General features: G+C 47.7%; 1 protein-coding gene and 1 long non-coding RNA gene across 2 annotated transcripts; one reads left to right on the top strand and one right to left on the bottom strand.

The window, feature by feature from the left end:
• Positions 1 to 315: 315 nt before the first annotated feature.
• HACD3 (3-hydroxyacyl-CoA dehydratase 3) lies at positions 316 to 21470 on the top strand. The gene is made up of 11 exons (XM_083475167.1): positions 316 to 596; positions 2855 to 2897; positions 5296 to 5369; positions 10407 to 10571; positions 13319 to 13370; positions 14823 to 14933; positions 16179 to 16306; positions 17105 to 17217; positions 18479 to 18585; positions 19181 to 19312; positions 19930 to 21470. Exons 1-11 carry the CDS (start codon positions 504 to 506, stop codon positions 20004 to 20006), a joined length of 1095 nt encoding a protein of 364 aa, XP_083331293.1. The 5' UTR covers positions 316 to 503; the 3' UTR covers positions 20007 to 21470.
• Positions 1967 to 2897, bottom strand: LOC310693361. The gene is made up of 2 exons (XR_014519127.1): positions 2806 to 2897; positions 1967 to 2643 (listed from the first exon to the last, which is right to left on the bottom strand). It is a non-coding gene; the product is annotated as an uncharacterized lncRNA (long non-coding RNA).
• Positions 21471 to 22480: the final 1010 nt, after the last annotated feature.

Raw genomic sequence — 22480 nt, 5'->3', positions numbered from 1 at the left:
GGGCCCCCCCAATATTTTTTATAAGTCGGCGCCCCTGAATGGGTTGCGACTTGGTAAACCCTCAACTCTCTACAAGGAGAAAGCTAGCATACAGAACTTGGGCTCCATTGGATATTTGGAGTGGGAAGGGGGGCGGCGCGGTGAAACCACCAAGGCCTCCCCGCAAACTGTGCATCCTATCCCTGATGTTTTCATTCTCCCCCAGAGCCAGGCGCTTCTTGCCTGGTTTGCTAGCTTTCGCCTTGCGGGGAGTCGCGTCCGTTGCATGCGCGGGGCGGGGCTGGCCTGGCCTGGCTTCCTCTCCCCGCCCCCCCCAAAGGAAGCTGCTGCGCGAGGCGGAGTCTGTTAGGCTCGCGCGCGCCCCGAGAAGCGGGACGGGGGAGCGGGCTCGCGCGCACGTGGCCGCGCGCTCCCGATCCGCGCGGGCACCATTGGCGCCGCCCCTTCGCTTGCCTCTCTGCCTTCTCCTCCCGGCGCTTCCCGCACAAGACGCGAGGAAGAGGATGCCGAGCGCCGACGCCAGCCTGACCCCGCAGGTGCACTGGGCGCAGCGGCACCACCAGCTCTACCTGCGCGTGGAGCTCAGCGACGTCCAGGTGAGCGCCTGGCCCGGTGGGCTGCGGAACCGGGGGGTGGGGGGATCAGGTAGGTGTCGGTCCCCCACCCCCACCCCATAACACGCAATCTCTCCTGCGGCCTTTCCCTCCTCCACTCCTGCCCAAGGGATTCTGGGGCAGCCTCTCTTCTCCCCACCCTCCCGGGTGCCCTATAGATACCCCACTTCCCGGGGGGCCGCAGGTGCTTTATTGATGCCCAATAAAACACCCCCCCCCCAAAAAAAATCCCTTGAGCGACAGGTACGCCCGCATGTGCTTCCACGGCGAGGTATTCGTGCTCCTTGATCGCCACCGATCCCCACTTGGCCGAGGAGCGTTTGGGGGTGCTTTATTGGGCATCATTGGGCAGGCCCCAGGCTGTTTGCAGAGGAGGCTTCAGGGCCATGCAAGTTAATAATGCAATCGTCGTTCTTAAGTAACATGGTGTGCGTGCCGGTTTTGCCCGGCGGGATCCACAGGGGCAAGTGGGTGTGCAAAGGTGAAGGGAGAAAGCAGGTTATTATCTCTTCGATCTGGTTGGTTCCCTGTGCGCATGTGTGCATACCACCTACATTTGACACAGCATACAGTTAACACACATTCCTCTCCCCTGCAGATAATCCTGGGAATTGTAGTTTCCCCCCAGGGTGCTGGGAGCTGTAGTTCTGCAAGGAACTAAAGACTACAGTTCTCAGGATTTTGCACACCTTGGCACACTTTTCCCTTTTACAACCCTTCTCCTACAGGAAAGTTTCCCCCATAAATCCTGCACTGGTCTCCGGCGCTATAAGGGTATTGCTAAAAACTTTTGATTTGATTAGATTTATAGCATTTCGATGCCGCTTTCCATTCAGAGAAATCTCATTTTATGAATACATATCGGGTGTTGTGATTAATTTATGTTTGTAAAATCATTCAAATACATCTCAAAGCGTCTGACAAAAAAATAACAAAACGAAAGAGAACCTCCCAAATACAGCACAAATAATATAAAACAAATAAAACAATTACAATCTGTAAAACACTCTTAATGAAACAGCAGCTAAAAAAAAAATCTAAACATCACGGTTGCAGCAAAAACTCTTATTATATGATCCGTAATTCAATACACCATTTATAATCTATAAATCAATGTTAACAACATTAATGAAAAGCGTACGCTAAGCACAAGTCCATACACACACTTTCCACGCCCCCGTGACTCATATTCTTTCACACTTTTCAGTTCGTTAAAATACACATAATGTTAAGCCTCATTGTGGAGATAGTGAGGTTTGGGGGGTTGGTGACAGCATTATGCCCTTTTCACCCTCCTTGTGGAGTTCCTGCTGCTCCTTTTTGTGGAATAGAGGAGAAGCAGCTATGCTTTATCCCCCCCCCCACCTGCAACACATTGCAGCTTTGGTGACCCCTTTCTGTAGGGCCCCCGTCCCTATATGTCTCACATTAGGCTTCTGAAGGCCCTATTATTTTATAGGGAACATGCCATCACGGCTTTTCCCCTAAGCGCCTGACCATAGTTTTAAAAAAAGTTTATTATAATTATTACATTTATATGTAAATTTTATAATTTCCGCCAAGGAACTCGGGGTGGTATACATTGTTCTCCTTCCTCTGCGTTTTATCATCACGACAACCTGTGAGGTAGGGTATTCTGAGAGTAAGCCCAAAGTCACCCCACAAGCATAGCTGTCAACTTTTCCCTTTTCTTGTGAGGAATCCTATTCAGAATAAGGGAGTTTCCCTTTAAAAAAAGGGAAAAGTTGACAGCTATGCCCACAGGCTTCATGGCTGAGTGGGGATTTGAATAAAAGTATGTACTTTCCCATTCCAAGCTGTGATGAACAGCAGCTGAATCTGCTGGGATAAAAGCATGATAAAATTACCATTATGCCGTCCTCTGCAGATCCCTGTCTCTGATAGTCTGCTTCTATTATTATTATTATTATTATTATTATTATTACCACCTTTCATCTGCAAATACAAAATAAAAGCACAAAATACATGATAAAACCAGGAACAAAACCACCACAAACTAATAACACCCCTTCTCCTACAACAATTCTGTGAATGGGTTTTTAAAATATATTTGTAGGTTTATGAAACCGCTTCACAGGCAAGAGCTACAAAAGTGGGGTGCAATAAGATACAAAAGGTTGTCGAAGGCACCTCGGGTAATTTAAATACAAGCAAATGGGCTAATGAAAACCTTTATCAGATCCAATACGGCTCTTTTTCTGTTGCCTCTTTCTCTGCAGGATCCTGACATCACAATTACAGACAATGTGCTCCATTTCAAAGGTAGGTCAGCTTTGTTGTGTTTTCATGATTTTTTTCTGGAAGAAAATGGCTATGGGATCTTGCTGTGGCAAGATTTTACACAGTAAATGGCAATTTAGTATCGATAAATAATATGTAATATCCTTTTTTAAAATCACTATTTCCTCCTGACTTTTGTTAAACTTTTGCTTTGGGGGGGGTGGGGAAGGAGAAGCCGTGTTTGCATTTTAAAAGCGTTATTTTTTTTGTCACAAGGCCTAAAACAACTGAGCTCTTGACATAAAAGCCACTACTATATCTGTAAAATTAACATGACTTTGGAGGCTTACGCTCCATCTTTCCCCTCCTGTGCCATAATTTCAAACAAAATTCAACCTATTTGAATATAGCAGTGAAATTTCCCTGATCTATTGAGTTGACTGTAAGCCCTGCTAATAATGGTCTCTCTCTTCCAAAACATCTTGTGTACTGTTGCTGTTGCATAAGGAACTGACATTCAAATTTGAAAGATAAGTGGATACAATGCAAATGTTTGTTTGGTTTTTATTTTGATCTTCTGATTCCTCATCATGGATTTGCCTTATGTCTAAAAACTTGTAAGAGCAATGCATTGCATTACTTTAAAAAAAAAAAAAAACCCCAACCCAAATCCTGTCTTTGAATGAGATTAACTCATTATTACATAGAGGGGTGTGTGTGTGTCCACTTACACACCATACATTTAAAGTACTATGATACCACTTTAAACACTAATGGCTGCTCCCCAAGAATCCTGGGAGCAGTAGTTTGTTAAGGGTGCTGAGTGTTGTGTAGAGCAGTGTTTCCCAAGCGTTTTTGGGCAACGGCACACCTGTTTACCGGGAAAAAATCTCGCGGCACACCACCATTAAAGCCCCGCCCCGTGACGTCAGCGCGCAGCGTCACGCCGGGAGGGACGCACAAAAGTTAAAGTTTTTTCCCTTCCCCTTGCCGGGGTGGGAGGAGGCAGCAGAGCGAGGGATTGAGGGACGGCGGCAGCGGCTGTTGTGGCGGTGGCGGCGATAGCGGGCGGAGGAGGAGCCGTCGCCGGGAGTTGCTGCTGCTGCTGTTGCTGCTGCTGCCCGGACATGCCGGCCTCCTCCTCCTCCGCTGTCTCGCGCTCCTCCCTTTTGCGCGCGCTGCCCCGCCGCTCGGCACCAGCACCGCGGAGCCGCCCCCGGCTCGACGCGGATCCTCGCCGCCGCCGCCTCTCGCCGCCCGACTCGCCCGCCTCCCTCCCACGGCACACCAGCCGGTGTCTCACGGCACACTAGTGTGCCGCGGAACACCGGTTGGGAAACACTGGTGTAGAGATTCCCTTGTTTCCCTCACAGAACTACAATTCCAGAATTTCCTGTGAAGAGGAATTAATTGTTAAACCATTCTGGGAATTATCACTCTGTGAGGGGAAAGGGGGCCTCCTACTCATTCTCAGGGGACACGGGTGGCGCTGTGGGTTAAACCACAGAGCCTAGGACTTGCTGATCAGAAGGTCGGCGGTTCAGATCCCCGCGACGGAGTGAGCTCCTGTTGCTCGGTCCCTGCTCCTGCCAACCTAGCAGTTCGTAAGCACGTCAAAGTGCAAGTAGATAAATAGGTACTGCGCCGGCAGGAAGGTAAACGGTGTTTCCATGCGCTGCTCTGGTTCGCCAGAAGCGGCTTAGTCATGCTGGCCACATGACTCAGAAGCTGTACGCCTGCTCCCTCGGCCAGTAAAGCGAGATGAGCGCTGCAACCCCAGAGTTGGTCACAACTGGACCTAATGGTCAGGGGCCCCTTTACCCCTTTACTCATTCTCAGAACCCTTAACTGCAGCTTCCAGAATATGACCTGCGGGGGGGGGCACACTTACCATGTTAAAATGCAGCATTATTATTATTATTATTATTATTATTATTATTTGTTGTTGTTGTTGTTGTTGTTGTTGTTAATATTTATTGGACTTGTTAGTTGCTTGTTACCCAAAGGTCTCCAAGTGACTAACAACACATTTAAAAACATAAACATAACTATATTAAACAATTAAAACAAAGCAAAAATGACCCCCATAACAAAGACAAGAAGCTTGGGCAGCCTTTACCTGGTTCTGAAAGATGTCAATGAAGGTGGTAGCCATGATGAGGACAGAAGTGAACTCTTGTCAATTTTAGCAGTTCCTTGACACCAGACTTGATATGTGGCGGGTTGTGCCTGGATGCATCACTATGCCCTACAGAGGGCCAAGTCCTGGTGTTTCCGATTTATCATTTACCTGCTTTAAAAAAAAAAAATGCAGGAAGGACAGACCGACAATTAACCTGGAAAGCCTTCTGAGAAACGGAGCTGTCATTCAGTTGCAGAGTTGTACCACTTCCTGCAATTCTCAAGTAGATTTCTTACTTCTGCTTGTTTTTCTTCCTAGCTCAAGGCCATGGAGCCAAGGGAGACAACGTGTATGAATTTCAAATTGAGTTCCTGGCACCAGTGGACCAGAAGGTAACAGCTTCTGGTGTTTCCTGCAGCTGAATTACAAGGCTGGTGCTCTGATCAACAGGTGGATGGTGCTTTGGAGTTTTGTCTCTTGTGGGTGGTTTTCTGCGTATACCTCTGCAGCCTTCAGAGTTCCCCTGAGTACGCTTATACTCAAAACTTCCTCTGTGACAGTACTCACTGGTACAGAATATTAATTTTATTCACTCCCCCCCCCCTTACATTTACATCCCACCTTTTTTTTCCAAGGAGCTCAGACTTCTCCTGCTTTCTATTTTATCCTCACAGCAACCCTGCGAGGCAGATTAGGCAGAGAGACAGTGACTGAGCAGGGATTTGAACCCTGGTCTCCTAGGTCCTAGTCCAGCACTGTAACCATTACACAACAGAGACTCTCACTTCTTTTTGCTGCTCATTGTAGCCATTTTGTGCTGGACCAACAGCACTTTTATCAGGATATGAGTACTGACACCTCATTTTTTAACTTAAAAAGCCGTGCTTATACCTGTAGCAATCGCGCAGCTATCCACACCCCCCCTTGACCAGTCCTCCAAACGCCAGCCGGACCTGGCAGGGAGACGGGTAGTTATGAGAGGTGTTTCAAGTCACAAAACAAATTGTAAGCTGCCACCACCTCCTCTCCTGGGTCAACCCTTGAATGGGGTCCAAGGAGGAGAACCCCCCTTCAGTATTTATTGGGTTGCCCAGCTCTGTGTCACTTAACCGTGACGCAGACAGAAATCCAACAGGTAGTGTGTACTAAGTCAGTGTTTCCCAAACGTTTTTGGGCAACGGCACACCTGTTTACTGAAAAAAAATCTCGCGGCACACCACCATTAAAGCCCCGCCCCGTGACGTCAGCGCGCAGCGTCACGCCGGGAGGGACGCACAAAAGTGAAAGTTTTTTCCCTCCCCCTTGCTGGGGAACCTCCAAGCTTTGGGGGTGGGAGGAGGCAGCAGAGCGAGGGACTGAGGGACGGCGGCAACTGAGGCGGCGGCGGCTGAGGCAGAGCTGGGAAGGGGGTTTCCAGGGGACACGGCAGCTCCTCGAAAGGCTTCTCTCAGCTGCGCTCAATCCGCCTCGGAGAGGATTTCCCCTCCGGTCCCATGCATTCGTTTGGGGCATCGCTCCGGCTGCTCCCTCTCCCGCCGCGCAGGAGCGATGCCTCTCTCTGGCTCTCCCTCCGCGCAGGCTGAGGGAGGGAGGGAGGGGCGCGTGTGACCCGTCTCTGCTGGGAGACCAAACCCAGCGAGGCAGAGTCGCGCGGAGGCGCCCAGGCAGCGCTGCCGGCTGCGAGGAGGAGCGCCAGGCAGCAGCAGGAGGCGCGGCCTCTCCTCGCCGCCCCGCCTCTCGCCGCCCGACTCGCCCGCCTCCCTCCAGGCATCTCGCGGCACACGAGGCAACGTCTCACGGCACACTCGTGTGCCGCGGAACACCGGTTGGGAAACACTGTACTAAGTGGTCAAGCACCAGTTCAGCTTCTCTGGGCAAAAGGCACAGAATACAGAAAGGCAAAAGTCGTTTTCCAAATTTATTGAAAAAGCTACTCAAAGAGTAAAAGCTTGCACATTTCTTAAAAGGTTACAAACAAGAAAAATAACAACATTGCATAATATCACTAACTAAAACATACTCACAAGTAATCAGTAGTTCAAAGCATAGTAAGAAGTCACAAAGTCTGTTCTTCTGGTCAAACGCCCTCAGGCGAACACCAGGACAAGGTAGTCTGCAATTTGCATCTGAATTCCCCAAACCTTTATCCTTGGAATACAGGTTTGGGAACCAATCATTTCTTTGGGTTAATTACCAATTTGCCAATGGCTGTATGATGAGACAAGAACTCCTGATTGTGAGAAGACCCACACAGCTGAACTTTGTTTATTCTCAGAGTCCTTGAGATCAAAAGGCTCTCCCTTCATTCCCAAACTTCTCTGACCCATACCAGGCTCTTGAGCTGTAAATTACCTGATAGCCTTTTGTAACTTTTCACACTCCATCCACATTCAAGCCCCCAGCTGTGCCAGGATCTGCAAACCAGATAACATAGCATCCCACCTAGAGTCAAGAGGCAATTTGATCTACACTTCTAAAGACAGGGAGTTTTACAGTTAAAGAGACCAGATCTCTATTTCCCAGAAATCCACAGTTTTAACTCTCCCGCAATGCATCATGCCTACATGAACCAAAGTTTAACATACTAAGATTTCCCAACTTCACTGTTGTTGTTGTTTAGTTGTTTAGTCGTGTCCGACTCTTTGTGACCCCATGGACCAGAGCACGCCAGGCACTCCTGTCTTCCACTGCCTCCCTCAGATTGGTCAAACTCATGCTGGTAGCTTCGAGAACACTGTCCAACCATCTTGTCCTCTGCCGTCCCCTTCTCCTTGTGCCCTCCATCTTTCCCAACATCAGGGTCTATTCCAGGGAGTCTTCTCTTCTCATGAGGTGGCCAAAGTATTGGAGCCTCAGCTTCAGGACCTGTCCTTCCAGTGAGCACTCAGGGCTGATTTCCTTCAGAATGAATAGGTTTGATCTTCTTGAAGTCCACGGGACTCTCAAGAATCTCCTCCAGCACTACAATACCTCTTTTGTTTCTCAGTGGTTCCCATCTTGAGTTTGCTGTTTCAGAGAATGATGGTGTGGCCATGCAGCTATGTAGATAAGATCAGCATGTGGGATTGCTCAGTGGTTTTTGCAACTCTGAAATTCCAGTAAGCACTGATTGTGTGATAAGCCAGAATCATGTGTGTAGGTTGTGGTATTAGCCAATGAAGTTGGCTAATGCTTCCTGCCTCGGGCAAGAACCTGCTCTGCCTACATGCCAGCATCCTAGAGCTACCTGCTTCTGCTTATCCTAGGGCAGGGGTCTGCAACCCGCAGCTCCGGAGCCGCATGTGGCTCTTTTACACCTTTGCCGCAGCTCCGGGGCGGATACTAGCAAGGGGAGGAGGCGCCTTGTGCGCCCCGACACTCCCCACTGTGGCGGGCGCTGTACTGGCTGTGACGTTGCATGGGGGCCCATGCAAGGGGCATGTATGCTGGTCACTGCATTGAAAGGGGGCGTGATGCTGGTCACTGTTTTGAAGGGGAGTGAACCCACACACAAAAAAGGGAACTTGTTAATTTAACATTTATTTCTATGAGGAGGAGTAATTCTGAGGGGTCAAGCAAAGAAATAATAAAAAGGTGACAAAAAAGTTATTTTTATAATGACGAGTTTTGCTGCTCCCAGTTTTTCTTTCTTTTCGGAAACGGGTCCAAGTGGCTCTTTTTGTCTTAAAGGTTGCAGACCCCTGTCCTAGGGAGTTCCTTGGAGCCACTTCAGTATCAGATACCTGGCTCAAGTTTCCTGCAGTGCTCACCTAACCGCTTGGATGGGGAAAACTGCCTGCCTGGATCTTAATTTCTGCAATCGTCCTGCCTGCAGGGGAACAGAAATGTCAAAGCCCCCTTAGAAGCTGGAGCAATTGTGATTTCTATGCCAAAAGCTCAGTCACAACTATAGAGTTCCAAACTTTGACAAGTGAGAGATAAGAAATTCACCCCAGTCGAGCACACAAATTGGGGCCAGCAGTACACAGAACTGGTTGTACAAAATAACCCAAACAAGTTATGAAACACAGTGAGGGAAATCTGAAATTGGCCGTGCTCAATGTAGACCCATTGAAAAATGGGTTTGTTTTGACTAATCCTGGATAGCACCAAATTACTGTGAAGCAAGAGAAGGGATGGCTTCCCAGTCGTAGTCACAGATGTCAATGTGCTACAGAAATCTGCACAGAAACGACTCCACAATTCTTGTCTGTTTAGCCTTGTTCAGTTGTAACCATCATAGTCTGATAAAGAATGGTTTTGGCTGTCAGACTGACAGGCACCTACCTGAAGTAACCTTGGCCTAAGAGGAAGAGAGCCTTGCTGCTTCCGGTGTGAAATATGGTACATTCTGTGCCAAATCAACAAACAAGGAGTGCACGATAGTCATGAATTTTGTGGGTATTTTGCAAAGTCCGTTACTTATGTCAAAATGTATCTTACAGCAATGGTATTACCCCTTATGTCTAGGAGCAAGGCCACACCCCTCTGAAAGTTCATTCAAGGTCGCAGCGCCCTTGGTAATTTTTGCCATTGAATGGCAAAATATTCACTGAACATGCTACTTGCAACAGTCGTCGCGGGGCCGTTTTGAGGCTCAGGGTCTCTTTAAACTGCTGCTAAAATGGATATTTGAGCACCCTTCATTTCAGCAATGGAAACTGCTTTCTCCTCCAGGAGTAAGGTGCACACCCAGCCAGGGGCATAGGAAGGGGTGCGATGGGGGCGGAGCGCCCAGGTGCCCTCACTGAGGGGGTGACATTCGATGCGCTGCCCACCTGTGACTCCCAAACCTACCGTACCGAGCCATGGGCGGCTCACTCTGCCCCCTGCTGCAGGGCGCGCACGCCTCTCTGAACACCCTAGCTGCTATTCTGCGCCTGGGAGGCCACACACCCCTCCGGAGTGCGCCCCCCCTACACAGCGTGGGCATATGCTCTGCCGCTGCACCCAGCACCCATCAATGCCCTCCAGCTCTTGATTGTACCTTTGAAGGCTTGTCCTTACTTGCATCGTGATGTCAGGTGAAAAGAATCCTGTTGGGTAACGGCTTGGGTCACAAATCTGAACATTCAGTTTTAAAAGTTGCGAATTAGTAGCTTGGTGTGGATGCTTTTGCAAAGCCAGGGTAGCCTGTGCTGAGTAGCACTGCAGGTTATCCACAACTGTGCTTGTGTGTATGATTTTTGGTGAAGTTCTTTCCAGCCCACTGCTTAAAACAAGCTTCCGATCAGAGCTGTTTGATAACGGAACGGTCTCCCTCGGAAGGTGGTGGACTCTCCTCCGTTGGAGGTCTTCAAGCAGAGGTGGGGGCGGGTCTGTCTGTCGGGGCCTCTTTAGCTGTGATTCCTGCATTGCAGGGCTTGGACTAGATGAACCTTGGGGGCTCCCTTCCAACTCCAAAGTTCTGTGTGATTCAATACCAGTGCTCTGTGGTTGTCTTCTTTCAGCCAGCCTATAAAATGACACAGAGGCAGCTGAACATCACCGTAACGAAGAAGGAGAGCCAGTGGTGGGAACGGCTGACCAAGCAGGAGAAGCGGCCGCTGTTCCTTGCTCCGGACTTTGATCGTTGGTTGGATGAGTCGGATGCTGAGATGGAGCTGAAAGCCAAAGTAAGGCCTAGCCAGTGATCCACAATGTGCTCTGTCCCATCCCTGCTCCATGAGGACATGTGGGCCTGTCTGCTTGGCTGATGATGGAAACAGACTACAGTGGTACAGTGGTGCCCCTCAGGACGAATGCCTCGCAAGACGAAAAAACCCCTAGACGAAAGGGTTTTCCGTTTTTCGATGCGCTTCGCAAGACGAATTTCCCTATGGGCTTGCTTCGCAAGACGAAAACGTCTTGCGAGTCTTGCGATTTTTTCCGCTCCCCCCCTTTTCTAAGCCGCTAATAGCCTTTTAGCCGCTAAGCCTTTAATAGCCGCTAAACCGCTAATAGCGCTAATCCGCTAAGCCGCTAATAGGGTTGCTTCGCAAGACGAAAAAACCGCTAGACGAAGAGACTCGCGGAACGGATTTTTATTTTCGTCTTGCGAGGCACCACTGTACCTTGGTTCTCAAACTTAATCCGTTCTGGACGTCTCTTCCAAAACCAAAGCATTCCAAAACCAAAGTGCGCTTTCCTGTAGAAAGTAATGCAAAACGAATTAAGCCGTTCCAAAACAACCCTCGAAACAGAAATTTAACACGAATTTTACTATTTAACGAGACCATTGATCCATAAAATGAAAGCAATAATCAATGTACTGTACTATAAAACAAATAAGATAGTATTGTAGATGATAAAAAAAAAAAAAAAATCTTAGCTGCACTGATGATAGTCATTGTTTGGATGAGGGGCTTTTATCTATTTCTGCAGTCACACAATCAGTCAGTCAGTAGCTGAACTGGGTTCCACACAGTCACAAAAACAAATTAACCGGAAAAGCCTCAAAAACAAAAACGCAAAATAAATAGCAAAAACAAAAGCGCCAAACTTAATCCGTTCCGGAAGTCCATTTGACTTCCGAAAGGTTCAAAAACCAAGATGCAGCTTCTGATTGGTGCAGGCATCCCAGAAACAATAGCCGACAACCGCATTGGACATTCGGCTTCTGAAAAACGTTTTCGGCGTTTGAGAACCAAGGTGCCACTGTATTGCCAGCCCGTAACTCCAGTGTTCAAATGCTTGCACTGGCTTCCTATGCTCTCCTAGGCCAGGTTCAAGGCTCTACTATATATTTACAAGGCCCGCCACAATTTGGGTCCATACATCTCTATCCAACTACTGAAGTCTTTGGGGGAGTCACTGTTAGTTTCCAGGCCCAGTTCAAAGGGCTGGTGTCAACCTATGAAGCATTACATGGCTCAGGACCTCAAGACCTTAAGGATTGCCTCTCCCCATACAAACCGACCCGGACCCTGCACTTGTCATCTGAGGCCCTTCTCCATGTCCCCCATCCCAGAAATGTGGCAGCAAGAGAACGGGGCCTTTCCTGTGGTGGCTCCCCAATTGTGGAATTCTCTCCCCAGAGAGGCTCGCCTGGTGCCGCCATTACATGTCTTTTAGGTGCCAGGCAAAAATATTCCTCTTTAACCAGGCCTATGGCTGTTAAATATTCTATGGCCTGTAAAAGTATGGGGGAGTGGAATGATTGTTTTGTTATTAGGCTATCGGTCAGTATGGTTTTTACTCTGTTTTTAATTATGTTTTTAATCAGTGATGTTCTGTAATGTGTTTTTAATGTTGTACGCTGCCTTGAAATCTTTTGATAGAGAGTGGTGTATAAATAGAATTAATAATATAATAATTGTTGGTTCCCCATGGCTAGAATGCCCACCAGGAGCTGTTCTATGGAACTCCCTTCCAGCTGAGGCCAGGCAGGCTCCCTCCCTGTTGAACTTCTGCCTACTCAAAACCTTTTTATTTAAAAAAAATTCCAGCAGGCATTTTAACTGATTAATTCTGATGTAATAGTTCGTTCGAAGTCATTTTTATTTTCATTGGATTGAGCTTATTGTATTTTGCCTAAGAGGCCATTGTAATGAAGTGGTAGAATAAGTTTTCTAAACATTACAGTGAGTGTACGAAGCACTTTGAACTGTGCTATTTTAAATGCTAAGTAGTGTTGTTTTTTGCAAAGGCAGATTTTGTTAAAGGCAGAGAGGACTGCGAGGTGATTAAGTAGCAACTGCAGATGGAAGGCAATGCTTAGCAGGGATTTTGAAAAGGAGGAGGAGAGGCAATTTAAAATGAAAGCAAAAATGAAAGAGAATGCCCCAGGCAAGTTGGGGGCTGGAGGGGGGAAAAGAGCTGAAACTGGAGGCCATCTGAATTGGCCAACAGACACCATCACCCAAGAACTGGCTGGCTCAACATCAGCTCACATTGGATGTTGTTGAGTTGGTTTTTCTGTTTTGTTTTTTGGCAAAGGTCTGTCCCAAAAGTCAGCAGGTGGCTTCCCAATGGCACTAAGGTAAAGGTAAAGGGACCCCTGACCATTAGGTCCACTCGTGACCGACTTTGGGGTTGCGGCGCTCATCTCGCTTTACTAGCTGAGGGAGCCGGCGTACAGCTTCCAGGTCATGTGGCCAGCATGACTAAGCCACTTCTGGTGAACCAGAGCAGCGCACGGAAACGCCGTTTACCTTCCCGCCAGAGCAGTACCTATTTATCTACTTGCACTTTGATGTGCTTTCGAACTGCTAGGTTGGCAGGAACAGGGACCGAGCAACAGGCGCTCACCCCGTCAAGGGGATTCGAACCGCCGACCTTATGATCGGCAAGCCCTAGGCTCAGTGGTTTAACCCATAGTGCCACCCGCGTCCCCCCCAATGGCACTAACACTTGCTAAAAACCCGTCTTGCTCATTTTTTAGGAGGAAGAAAGGGTTAACAAAATCAGCATAGAGAACCGCATCCCCAAAGACCGTAAGTAGCCAGTATCTTTTGTATAATCATTTTGGTAATACTTGTGTGTATATTAGTCGTCAACGTGTTGCATGAGTCGTACTACAATATCTTTTGTCTGGCAAACCTTTCTGCGCCAGCAAGATTTCTTTACCGCTCCTCCAATCTCCCTGTTTAGATACCACCCCATATTTTGTGAAGCTGGAGATACGATGGACTGGGAAGACTGGGAACAAGCAGGTCTATATAGACTTAGGGATTTTTGTGTAAATGTTTTCTCCCTACATGAAGAACAGATTTTGGCTAAGATTTGAAATGCAACATGGTCACAGTTTAATTTTAATTGGTTGCTTTTCTTTGTGCTAAAACCATGTACTAGCCATTCAGTCAGACCAAGTGTTGGCCGCTTTAGAACTACTAAACAATTAAACATGAAAAGTGCTGGGATAGCTCAGTCCGTAGAGCATGAGACTCTTAATTTCATTGGGCAAAAGATTCCTGCATTGCAAGGGGCTGGACTAGATTGCCCTCGTGGGTCCCTTCCAACTCTACAATTCTATTATTCTATAAACTTATGGTCAGTGTTCCTGCTACATGTTCCTGGTGTAGTATCAACTACACACAAAATATTAATAGAGGTAGAATTTGGCCATCTTATGGCCACAAAAATTCCCTGGGAAACGGACCTTCAAGTAATGAAACCTGCTTTGCAGGGAAAACACATTTTAAAACAGTTTTGGCCCAATTAAGGGAATATTATTTGAAACTCTTACACAGGTGGCATCTTTCCCCCTTGTGAATATCCCACATGATACCAGGAGCAACATCAACCTGTTGGAGGGGATATGGAGAGACTGGATCCTACAGACATATGTGGTGGTTTTGCAAACCTGTTTACCCATTTTGGGTTCTGGTATTTAAAGAGTTGAGTTTAATATACAAACTGGAGCTGCAGCCTTCCCCTCAACTTGATTTACTTGGAATAAAGGACATGTCTGCTCCAGCAGCTGCTCATAAAGACCTTCTAACATTCCTCCTTGCAGCAACACATATGGAAATAGTCATGCGATGGTGGTGAACTGCCTTGGGCTTCAACGTTGAAGCGTGGTGCTCCAGAGCATGGACAATGGCCCTGGCTGAAAAGCTGGCATGCCAGATTCGTGTGACAAAGGGAATTCTAACCCCCATCTTTTCTCCAGTGTGTGGCAACCGTTTTTGGATTATGTGTGTCAAGAAGACTGTGTTCATAAACCGCCGAGATCTCACAGTAATATGTGGAAAGGTTTTTTGGTGTGAACTGTAAGAATTCGATTGGATATTTTCAAGCAACATGGTTACGTAGTTTTATGTGCGGTGTGAAAAATGAATGTATATAAAAGAATGCCTTTGTCATCGTGCCTCCGACCAAAGACAGGATCTTGCATTCCACTGACTTCTGCCATTTAGCCCCTGTTCTTCTGCAATGCCTTGCAGCTTTCCGGCACCTGAAGAGAGGCTACCTCTTCATGTACAACCTTGTGCAGTTCCTGGGCTACTCATGGATTTTCGTGAACATGACCGTTCGGCTCTTCATGCTGGGGAAAGGCAAGTGACCCTCTTCGCCCTCTTGTCCCTGGCGGCTGGTGCTCCGCTGCCAAGTTCAATCCCTGGCTGCTCTCATTTAAAAGGTCCTTGAGCAGCAGTAGAGCGGCACATGCAGAAGTTCAGGGCCGTTTCACAATAGATACAGCCACGCCCCCTTCTAAGATTCTACAATAATCTTGAAGTTATGCAATAATAAATGAGGATGCATTGCAGCAGTCAGTGCAGATCTCCATGTGTTGCCTTTGAGCGAGATCTGCTGTTTTCTGTGCACATACATAGGCAAATGATTTGGCGTGTTCCAGTGTCGTCTTTCAGAGTGACTTAAGTTGTGTTTACAGTGGTACCACATGTTAAGTACTTAATTCGTTCTGGAGGTCTGTTCTTAACCTGAAACTGTTCTTAACCTGAAGCAGCACTTTAGCTAATGGGGCCTCCTGCTGCCGCTGTGCCATCGGAGCACGATTTCTGTTTTCATCCTGAAGCAAAGTTCTTAACCTGAAGCACTATTTCTGGGTTAGCAGAGCCTGTAACCTGAAGCGTATGTAACCTGAAGCGTATGTAACTTGAGGCACCACTGTACTTGAAATTCTGTTGTATGGAACTTGCACGTTCTTTTGAAGCGGAAGTCGCTTGCAGGATTCTTAAACTCTTGCTTTAAAGCATACAGAACAACTCCTCTTGGTGTGGGATCTTCCCACACATTCTTCAGAGTGACCCTAGGAGCCAATCCTCAGTGGCTGACTCACTTCCTTTCACTCTGATTGGCTGCAATTAGAAGGCTTCTTGGTGTTTATATAGTTTCCCTTTCATGCTGATTGGGCAACTCAAGGGCACTGCAAGAATAGTAATAGATCTTCAACACCCACACACCCCCAAACTCTGGACCACTACAACTCTTATCTTGAACGGAAGGGGTTGGAAAGGAGGGCCTGGGGGGCTGCTGCTGTTTGGAATAGGCAAGATGGGACTCAATGGTTTGCCTCAATATAAGCCAGCCATAAATTTTGTTGTTGTTGTTGTTATCAGACATGTTAGTTGTTTGTTTTGCAGAGGCCTCCAGCCAACATACTTGAAAACACTTGAGTGGCTGAAGAAACCGTTCTCTGAGAAGCCTGACTCCAGAGTTCCCCTTGCAAAGTTCTCCTGTTCTTTTGATCCAGTCATTTTTCAATTTCCAAGGTGCACCTCTCTCTTTTTTTTAAGGAGTTCCAAAGAGTAACCTCCTTGTCTGCTTCTTTCTTGCAGATTCTTTCTTCGATACTTTCCACACGATGGCAGACATGATGTACTTCTGCCAGACGCTGTCTCTCATTGAGATTGTGAACACACTGATTGGTCTGGTTCGGGCTCCTTTCATGCCTGTCATCCTCCAGGTAATTGCACTTAGAGAGCCAGCAACCCCTCTCTGGTAACCCCGGGGCCCATATTCAAAACTTGGCCAGGGCCTCCTGGCTCCCATCTAGGCCAAATGCCCTTTATTTATTTCTCTCTCTCTCTTTCTCTGCTGGAGTTCCAGCAGAAAGGGGAGGCTGTGGCAGAGCCCTCCCCAATTGTGCACCTTAGCTTCTGTCTCCTGGAGTGGCAGTGACTGTGTCAAGGTCACCCAGAGGGCTTCATGACCAAGTGTGGGATTTGAACCCTGTCTCCCAGGTCCTAGTCCAGCGCTCTAACCACTGCACCACACTGAGCCTTATCGTTCCTCTGGGGAGCTCAAGGAGGCCTATGTGGTCCTCCCCAGTTGTATCTCCACAGCAACCCTGTGACGTAGGTCCAACTGAGAAGAGTGACTGGCCCAGGGTTGCCCTGTGAGCTTCATGGCTCAGTGGGGATTAGAACCCTGGTCTCCTAGGTCCTAGCCTGGCACTCTGACCACTACACCACCCTGGTTTGATCCTGCCTGTCTCCAGACTTGGGCCTGTGTTCATGTGGGCAGCCTTAATTGGCAGTCTGGCAGAGCCTTTCACACATTAATTTCTGTTCTCCTTTTCACGAGAAGAGGAGCTAAATCACATGGAGGTCAATTGCTTTCATGATCTGGAAGCATGTTGAATACAGTACTAGCTCCCTCCTGCCCTCTGGCTTAGAGACATGGAGACACAGAGTGTGCTACGTGTATGCCATTTCTCTGTTCCAAACGCTTCTACGTCTTTCTCTCCCCTCTTCCTGCCCAGGTCTTTGGGAGAAACTTTGTGTTGTTACTTGTCCTTGGAGGTGTGGAAGAAATGCAGAGCAAAGCTGTCGTCTTCTTCATCTTCTATATTTGGAGCATGGTGGAGATCTTCAGGTAGCGGGGAATCTTGCTTTGCAGTCCCAGGCTGCTCTGTCCAGCCAGGCAATGGCCCGTCCCAGTCCACCATCCTGTTCAATTTCTCACAATGGCCAACCAGATGCCTCAAGAGCACCCTCCCCTTCTGTGGTTTCCTCCATGGCACACACCCCCATACCGCCTCTCCCTTCCATATTCAAATCTTTCCTCAACACAGAACACAGCTGAGAAGCTCAGGCTTAACCCTTTCATTTATATCTCCGCTGAAAGGAAGCCACTGTCTTGTGCTTTGGCCTGCTCAGCTTAACCCAGGCTTCCTCAAACTCAGTCCTCCAGATGTTTTTGAGACTACAGTTCCCATAATCCCTGACCGCTACTGCGAAGGTGCCTGCCTGGTGTCAATAGGCAGGGAGTTCCAAAGTGCAGGTGCTGCCACACTCAAGGAACAGCTGCTTGCAAGCAGACATTGTGTGGCGCTTGCAGAAGTGCAAGATCCGCAAATTGAGGTGATAGACTTGGCTCGAGCCGGGTTAATTCGTAAATTTAGTTAATTTGACCGAATTTGTCTATACCACTTTAATTATAAAAATCTCTAAGTAAATATAAAGTATACATAACATTAAAAATATATATATAAATGAATAAAACATATAAACAATTATTCCTGCATTCCAGGAGGTTGGACTAGATGCGCTAGACACCTTGGGATCCTTTCCAACTCTACAATTCTAATATATGAAAATCAGCAGTTAAAAGTATACACTGTAAAATACAATTACTTATTAAAACACATGTCAACTTTACACTTCTGGGTAGGGCTTGTCTAAATACAGTTTTAGCAGGTGCTCAAAACAGAGCATCAAAGGCCATAATATTTTTTTTGTGCTCCCCCACAAGTCCCATCCAAATTCTTAATGTATTTTTTATTTTAATGAGGGCACCAGGTTGAGGAAGCTTTTTATTGTTGCATTTGTATCCCACATTTCTTCCAGGGAGCTCAAAGTAGCAGACATGGTTCTCCTCTTCATTTTTTCAGAGTCTGGGATGTAGGTTAGGCTGAGAGACTATGACTGGCCCAAGGACACACAGTGAGCTTTCATGGCTGGGGAGGGATTTGAACCCTGGTCTCCCAGGTGCTAGTCCGACACTTTAACCGCTACGCTACCCTGGCTGTGCTACGTCTTTTCAGCTCGCTGCCATTGTTCATGCTTTCTCCTTCCTGGGGGGTATTTGGTGGCTAAGCCTGATGAGCCACTGACTTGCAGGGCTTCCCTTCCAGGTATCCGTTCTACATGCTCTCGTGCCTCGATATAGAATGGAAGATCCTGACCTGGATTCGATACAGCATCTGGATGCCCCTCTACCCTCTGGGGATCTTAGCAGAAGGTATGCTGGAGAGACATAGGCGACTGTGTCGACACCCATTACCTAGCACCGCAAACTTGCCTTCCAACGCCACTCAAGGCTCAGAAGCAGCCTGTGCCAGGTGTGGGGAACCTGTGGGCTTCCAGATGTCACTGAACTACAAGCCCCATCATCCCCGGCCCTTGGCACTGCTTGCTGGGGCTGATGGGAGTTGCAGTTTAGCCACATCTGGGAGGTTAAAGGTTCCCCCAGCCCAGCTCTGTGCTGAAAATCTGATCTTCATCACCATCCCAGGAATGGGCTCCAACTTCCATCATCCTGGATCGTTGGCTGTGCTGGTTGAGGCTTATGGCAGTTGGAGTCTATCAGTATCTGGAGGGATAACATTTTCTCCAGCGCTGCCCTAGTCCTGGGTGCCTGAAGATTGGAAGCAATTCTTCCAGCCTGGATTGCGGTACATTTGCCTGGTTTCCTGAGCTCCCTGCCTCCTGTTGTTCACATGATGTTCACATGTTTTGCTGGAGACGAGGCTGAACGAAGCTGCATGTAAACTGTAGCCCTTTGCTCTTCCCTGCAAGGTGCCTTGACCTCAAGCCCTATTTCCTTCTGTTTCCAGCTGTCTCCGTGATTCAGGCTATTCCCGTCTTCAGCAGCACCGGGAGATTTAGCTTCATGCTGCCCTACCCGCTGAACATCACCGTTCCCTTCTCCCTTTTTCTACAGTTCTACCTTGTCTTCTTGTTTCTAGGTGAGTTTCAGATTAAAGTCTGCAAACAAGGTAATGTGGGATTGGGGTGGACTTCATGAGGACTAGAATTGTTCTTGGATAACTTGGTGGTGGTGGTAGTAGTAATCATCATCATCATAGTATCCTGCTGAAGGGAACTCTCCTCCCAGGGTAAGGTTTTGCACAAAGCTCTGCAGAGTTAGGGGTTGTCATAAATTGTCACCTTGCTTTACATTCCTTTCCCCCCCTAAAGAATTGCTGGCAAAGTCCGTTTCCTGCCCTCCCTTCTCCAATCTTTGTTTGCTAAGGCAGGAACAGAGCCACACCAAGTGAATAAATACTGGCACACATCCCCTGCTGCAGTTGTTTAAGGGGGAGGGGTAGTTTGGGGCCTTACAAGGCCAGAAGGGCATGATGAGAGGCCACTATTCACAGAGGTACGTTACTCATTTATTAAATCTCTATCCTGCCCTTTCTCAAAAAAGCACCTAAGGCAGGAGACATTGAATAGTTCAATCATTACAATTTAAAACCATCTACCAGCATGTTAGACTGATAATTTGGGGAGCTTGAGTACCAGTACTCTCTCTCTCTTGGCACTCCTGGCCTTGGGAGTTGAGACTTTTTTCTTCCTCCAGGGCCGTTTGTGAATTTCCGCTACCTCTACAAGCAACGGAAGAGACACCTTGGACCCAAAAAGAGGAAAATGCACTAGGCCGGAGCCTGGAATGGTTCCTTTCTCTTCTTCTTCTAATCTACCTTGAAGGCAGGGTTAGGGCTCTCTCCTAACGGTTTTACTTACCCTGTTGATCTGAAAAACCAGTTTTGTACAGTTATAGCCAACATGCATCTCCCCTCCCACACAAAGATGGATCCAGGTGACATTCCCCACCTCCCAGTTAGGTGCAGCGACTCTTTGGTCAACCTGAAAGGCTGAGCCAATAGCCCTTGTGTCCTGTGCTACCTGCAAATAAAACTGACCCCCTCGGTGGGAACACAACTCCCTTCCATCCAGGAGTTGAGCAGTGTTTGCCTGGCTAAGTCCACAGGTGGAGGCAAGAGCTTCTCCACGCAGAAAATTATTTATTTTTATGGGTTCTTCCAGTATCAAAACCTTTGGAATGGTCCCTGAGCAGGGAGGCTAGCTGGTCACTGCTTGTTGCTGAGGCTCCCAAGCCAAAGTCCTGAGCAGGGTGGTAACCTTAAGCACCCTTTCCTCTAGCCAAAAATGGTGTGCTGGTGGTTTATTGAGGCCTGCCTCTCTTTCCTTCTCCCTGCAGTGGAGATGGTAAGTCAGAGGCCCCTCCTTCTCCCTCAGAATTGCTACTGGCATGCCCTTACTATGCACATCAGGAGTGGGGCACCTGTGACCCTCTAGATAGGTGCTTCCCGAGCTTGGGTCTCCAGCTGTCATTGGACTACAACTCCCATCATCCCTCGCTAGCAGGACCATTGGCCAGGGATGATGGGAGCTGTAGTGTTTGGAGACCCAAACACTGCTCCAAATGTTGCTGGACTGCAACTCCAACTAATTCTGAGTTGGACATGCAGGCAGGGACCAATGGGAATTGGGAGTCCCACCATCTGGAGGACCACAGCTTCCCCACCCCGGGATTCATTCTTTTCTTACGTCTGTATTCTAAACCCCTTGATGTGGAAGGACATCCTGTTGATTCAGAACTTCTGCAGAAAGACACCTGTCGTTTCTGGAGTGGGCTTGATGGGACCTCCTCCAGCTCACCACCCAATATCACAATTCTGCTTCTGGTACAAGAAGGCTTTTGGGTGGCTCCATGGTTCTAGACGTGCTTTGTCTTTGAGGGGTCTAGGAAAGGCACCACCCTGCCTTTAGAATTGGGGTAGGGGAAGAAGCACTCTTTATCCACCAGACTGGGCACAGGCACCCTCCTCAGGGCCAATTTGGAGGTGACTGTTTCACCTTAATTTACTCCAGGAGGGTAAATGGTGGGGTTTGGGGGACCCAAGTCCTGATCTGCCAGTAGTGACACTGACTTTCAACCATAGCACACAGGGCACCTTACTTAGCCCTTTCCATTGCTGTCCCATCTGTTAAAATTACACTCTAGGGTGCAGGCACTTTTGTCATGAATCTGTATTTGCTGGTCTTTCGGGAGGCAAATAGAATGTGTATTTCTAATAATAAAGATTTAAAAACGTCTTTTGTGCACTCATTGCCGTTTTCTTTTTTCTTTAAAAAACTAAACAGGATTTGGGGTGAATACAGTGCTTAAATTATACCGATGGCAGATATTCTACCATGGTCAACATTTGAATGAGTTATGCCTCCTATTTACATATGCGTATTGGTATGTCTCTTAGTCATAAATAAGGACCCTGACAGAACAGAGGGAAGCAAAGCAGAATCTGAGTGGCTCTTGGAGTGATACTGGAATAATTTACAACACGGGTCTCTGGCTCAGCACCCCCTTCCCCTCATGCCCCACCCATGGCCAGAGAGTGGGGAAAGGTCTGCTTGAGTGCTTCTGCTCCTTCCCACTATTGAAATGTTTTCCCTTACAGCTTTACACCTACATAATGTATCTCTTGAACCCCCTGATCTACAAGGGGGTTCACACTTCTCTTTGTGGTCATCGCTTCCAGTCAGTTCAACAGCATATGACATTACTCATATCCCCTCCAACCTGCCAGTTAATAGAAGCAGAATTCTGAGCTCTGGCTGTTGCAATTCACCATCGATACCAAAGTTCAGTCGTTGTGAAAATGTGAAATTAATGACCAGAGTGGGGAATTTAAAAAGTGCTACCATTTGAGAACCAGACTCTTAAACGTACATCAAAAGTGCATGCCAGTCACACTGTTTAAATAGCAGCAGGGGTTTTTGTTTTTTTACTTTTTCTTTACACAGCCCAGCTTCCAGAAAAAATAGTTGTCCTAACTTTCTCTCCAGAGCAGAGGTGGGGGACTTGATCTAGCCAGTTCCAGACCATCTTCTATAAGCTGTTTTGATGGGGGGCAGGGCTGCCCAGCAGTCAATCACCTGATGTAAAATGACACCAGCTGATTCACTATTCAAGCCATGGGAGCTATGTCAAATCTTAGTGCTGTAGAACCAAAGTGCAGGAAAAGATCTCCGCAACTGACAGTGGTTTACCTAAATAGCCCTATGGTGCAGAAATCCCCACTGTTGATGTCTTTTTACATTCCTTG

The sequence above is a fragment of the Podarcis liolepis genome (assembly GCF_965112155.1).
Source record: "Podarcis liolepis genome assembly, chromosome: 14".
In the NCBI taxonomy this organism is placed as follows: domain Eukaryota; kingdom Metazoa; phylum Chordata; class Lepidosauria; order Squamata; family Lacertidae; genus Podarcis; species Podarcis liolepis.
Note: the sequence above shows the minus strand (reverse complement) of the source record. Positions and strands in the feature narration are given on the sequence as shown.